At 39.6% G+C, this 3,886-nt stretch overlaps 1 protein-coding gene across 1 annotated transcript; it reads left to right on the forward strand.

The window, feature by feature from the left end:
* The first annotated feature begins 1,521 nt into the window (after window positions 1-1,521).
* On the forward strand, window positions 1,522-2,235 carry LOC138336996 (ubiquitin-ribosomal protein eS31 fusion protein-like). Its single transcript, XM_069297807.1, has one exon. The coding sequence runs from the start codon at window positions 1,599-1,601 to the stop codon at window positions 2,067-2,069; it is 471 nt and encodes a 156-aa protein (XP_069153908.1). The 5' UTR covers window positions 1,522-1,598; the 3' UTR covers window positions 2,070-2,235.
* The last annotated feature ends 1,651 nt before the right edge of the window (window positions 2,236-3,886 follow it).

Raw genomic sequence — 3,886 nt, forward strand, 5'->3', positions numbered from 1 at the left:
TAAAGGCGTCCCCCTACTGTTCCTTAAGACTCTACTAGACTCGTTCTTGTGTGATGAGACCAACGAACCTAATGCTCTGATACCAAGTTTGTCACGACCCAAATCGGGCCGCGACTGGCACCCACATTTACCCTCCTATGTGAACGAATCAACCAATCTAAACCTTAACATTTCAATATAATATCAACGTAAAGTAATGCGGAAGACTTAAACTCATTAAAAAAAACCAATTCAATACTTCTAAAAATTCGACAACTATTATTATCCCCAAAATCTGGAAGTCATCATCACAAGAACATCTAATCCAAATTACTAAAGCTAAGAGTATCTAGAAGCTAAAATACATAAAAAACTAGTCCATGCCGGAACTTCAAGGCATCAAGACATGAAGAGGAAGATCCAGTCCAAGCTAGAAGCATTAGCTCACCCTAAAATCCGGAGTAATGAAGACTGGCTAGAGTTGCGGTTGAGTTGAAGACGATGGCACGTTTGCTGCACTCCACAAATAACAAAGAAGAAAACATAAAAGTAGGGGGTCAGTACAAACACAGGTACTGAGTAGGTATCATCGGCTAACTCAAAATAGAAAACAGTATATATCAGATAACATCATAAAATCAACTAAAATACTCAACATGCAGCATTTTCAATTACCATAACCCTTGGTCATAACACCAAGCTCATCAACGAGGACTCACGCCTCCTCATCATACTCATTTGGGAATTAGGTTCATTAGATTGAATATATTAACATCTTTCAAGATTCATTTTCTTTATTCCTCTCATGTCGGTACGTGACACTCCGCTCCTCAATATACTATCCTGGTGTCAGAACGTGACACTCTGATCCTCATTCTATCCTGGTGTCGAAATGTGACACCCGATCCATATTCTATCATGGTACCGGAACGTGGCACCCGATCTATATACTATCCTGGTGTCGAAACGTGACACTCCGATCCTCATTCTATCCTGGTGTCGGAACGTGACACCCGATCCATATTCTATCCTGGTACCGGAATGTGGCACCTGATCCGTATACTATCCTGGTGTCGGAACGTGACACCCGATCCACATACTATCCTGTGTTGGAATGTGACACTCAGATCCTCATTCTATCCTGCTACCGGAACGTGGCACCCGATCCCCTAATCTCACTACTTTCGTTCATCAAGCCTTCTTTTATACTAAGGCATCATCATTAACAAAGTAGATTAGGGTTTCTTTTTCAAGATTTAGAATTCCATAGCTTCATCATGCTTATCTCATCACAATTATATAATCACAACATGCAAATACACAATTAAGCATATAGAAGGGTTTACAACACTACCCAATACATATCATTCGCTATTAAGAGTTTACTACGAATAATGTAAAAAAATCATAACCTACCTCCACCGAAGAATTTTGATTAAGCAAGCAATTTCCCAAAGCTTTGTTCTCTTCTTTCTCTTGATCGTACGTTTCTCCCTCTCTTTATGTTCTTTTCTTTTTCTTATTCAAACCCTCTTTCTTTTACCCTAATTAGCATATAATTATCAACAAAAGAAACCCTAGAAGCCGCAGTGCCACTGATTTCTCTCCTCCAGACGAAGATGCAGATCTTCGTGAAAACCCTAACGGGGAAGACGATCACCCTAGAGGTTGAGTCTTCCGACACCATCGACAATGTGAAAGCCAAGATCCAGGACAAGGAAGGGATTCCCCCAGACCAGCAGCGTTTGATTTTCGCCGGAAAGCAGCTTGAGGATGGTCGTACTCTTGCCGACTACAACATCCAGAAGGAGTCCACTCTCCATCTCGTGCTCCGTCTCCGTGGTGGTGCTAAGAAGAGGAAGAAGAAGACCTACACCAAGCCAAAGAAGATCAAGCACAAGAAGAAGAAGGTTAAGCTCACTGTGTTGCAGTTCTATAAGGTTGATGACACTGGAAAGGTTCAGAGGCTTCGTAAGGAGTGCCCTAATGCTGAGTGCGGTGCTGGAACTTTTATGGCTAACCATTTTGACCGTCACTACTGTGGTAAGTGTGGGCTCACCTACGTTTACAACAAGGCTGGAGGCGATTGATTTTAATGCTTAGCAATGCTCTATCAGATTTTCTTTTTGTCGAATGAACGGTAATTTAGAGTTTTTTTTTTGCTATATGGATTTTCGATTTTGATGTATGTGACAACCCTTGGGATTGTTGATTTATTTCAAAACTAAGAGTTTTTGCTTAAAAAATAAAATAAAATTAGCATATAATTAAGTATAAAAGATGGCAATAATAACCCACTAATTAACTCAAGGTTACCTCTTTTAACCCCCAAGTAGTTAGACTTATTAACATTAACCTACTAACTTTATAATTAAAGCAGGAATAGTCCAAAACGCCCCTTAAAATAATTATAGAAATCCGACCTCGCTTGGGATTACGCAGCCTGTGACGGGCCGTTTTGCCTGCGACGGTCCGTCCTGCTGCTCCGTCACAGAGTTCAGAGACTAAAATTTACTGAAGAATCTGTGACGACCCGTCACGCCTGTGATGGTCCGTCCTGCCATTCTGTCAAGAAGTTCAGAGAGTCGATTTCAGGATCCATTTTTTAGAATTTCTAAGTGTTTTGAAACGAGACCCCTCGAAGGTCCGTCGTGCCCATGACGGTCCGTCGCGGGTTCCGTCATCTCAGCCTGTTTTTCAAGAAATAAAATCTGCTGCTCATAACGACTAAACAGGTCGTTACAATTAGTTGGTAATAGTTTGAGAAATTATCGAATAAAAACAAACTAAATTCAATTTGTGACACAAAAGTTTAAAATATAAAAATGGTTTTTCACGAGTTTGGTAAAAATTGTAAAAACAAAGGGGATTCAAGTATAAAAGGGAGACGTTCTTCAGGTGTGACCACCATATATGTTGAATTTAATAGTTGGGTACATGCTTTTAGTAGGAAATTTGCAAGATAATGAAGACTAGGCTAAGCTTTAGGTGAAAGTAAATTCCCTCTCAGAAGCATTCCCTATCAAATGGGTTCCTCTAGAACACTCTTCCTATAACGAAGACCAGCCTTTGCGTTACCTACACCCTCTCTTTTTATGATGAGTGCTAGGATATGGGACTAGGGTTCACTCTTTCGCGCTTAACCTCATGTCGCCCCACTCCTTAGGCCATTAGTATAGAAGTTTTGGTTTCACAACCTCTCTCTAAGCATGCCAAATACACATGGGTGGTTTTGTAATTTGAAGTACAAACCCATTAAATTAAACCACAACAACTAGGTAAATAACCATTAAAAATGCATATAACCTATCATTAAGCAAGACTAGACCATAATATAAACACATATTTGCCAAATCACACCCCAAGATTAGCCATTTTTAGCCACACATCAAGAAATAAACAAATACACCTAAGATGATAAAGATATCAAATGGGTATAAGATTTAAACCTTCATATGATCAAAGGAAGAAGAATGGAGAAGAACCATTTCGAATTTGAGGAAGAAGAGGTCCTTTCTTCAAGTCTCCCCCAAAACTCTCTCCAAACTTGAGAGAAAAATACCGAAAAACTAAAGCTGTAAAAGTGAAAAATAATAATAATGTTCCAACTCTAAAATTATAAACTATAACTAGTATTTATAGATTTCAGACTAACTGTTGCTTATCCATTTGGCAAAGTTAGTAGTTAATCGCCGAGTGATTCAACATTTCGCCCTTCTTCTAGTTCACCGCAATTTGGGTTTTGCCCTCAACGTCTATGAATTCTGGAATATTGGGCTGAATAATTCTGCTTTGTAGAACTACTCGGTGAAGTGCCGACTGCTTGTTTTCATCGCCTTTTTGATCCATTTCTTCCACGGCTTCGCTTGCTGGAACAAAGGGTGAAATGCATCATTTTCCTTGATCG

Source organism: Solanum lycopersicum, chromosome 1, assembly GCF_036512215.1.
Source record: "Solanum lycopersicum chromosome 1, SLM_r2.1".
Classification (NCBI taxonomy): Eukaryota; Viridiplantae; Streptophyta; class Magnoliopsida; order Solanales; family Solanaceae; genus Solanum; species Solanum lycopersicum.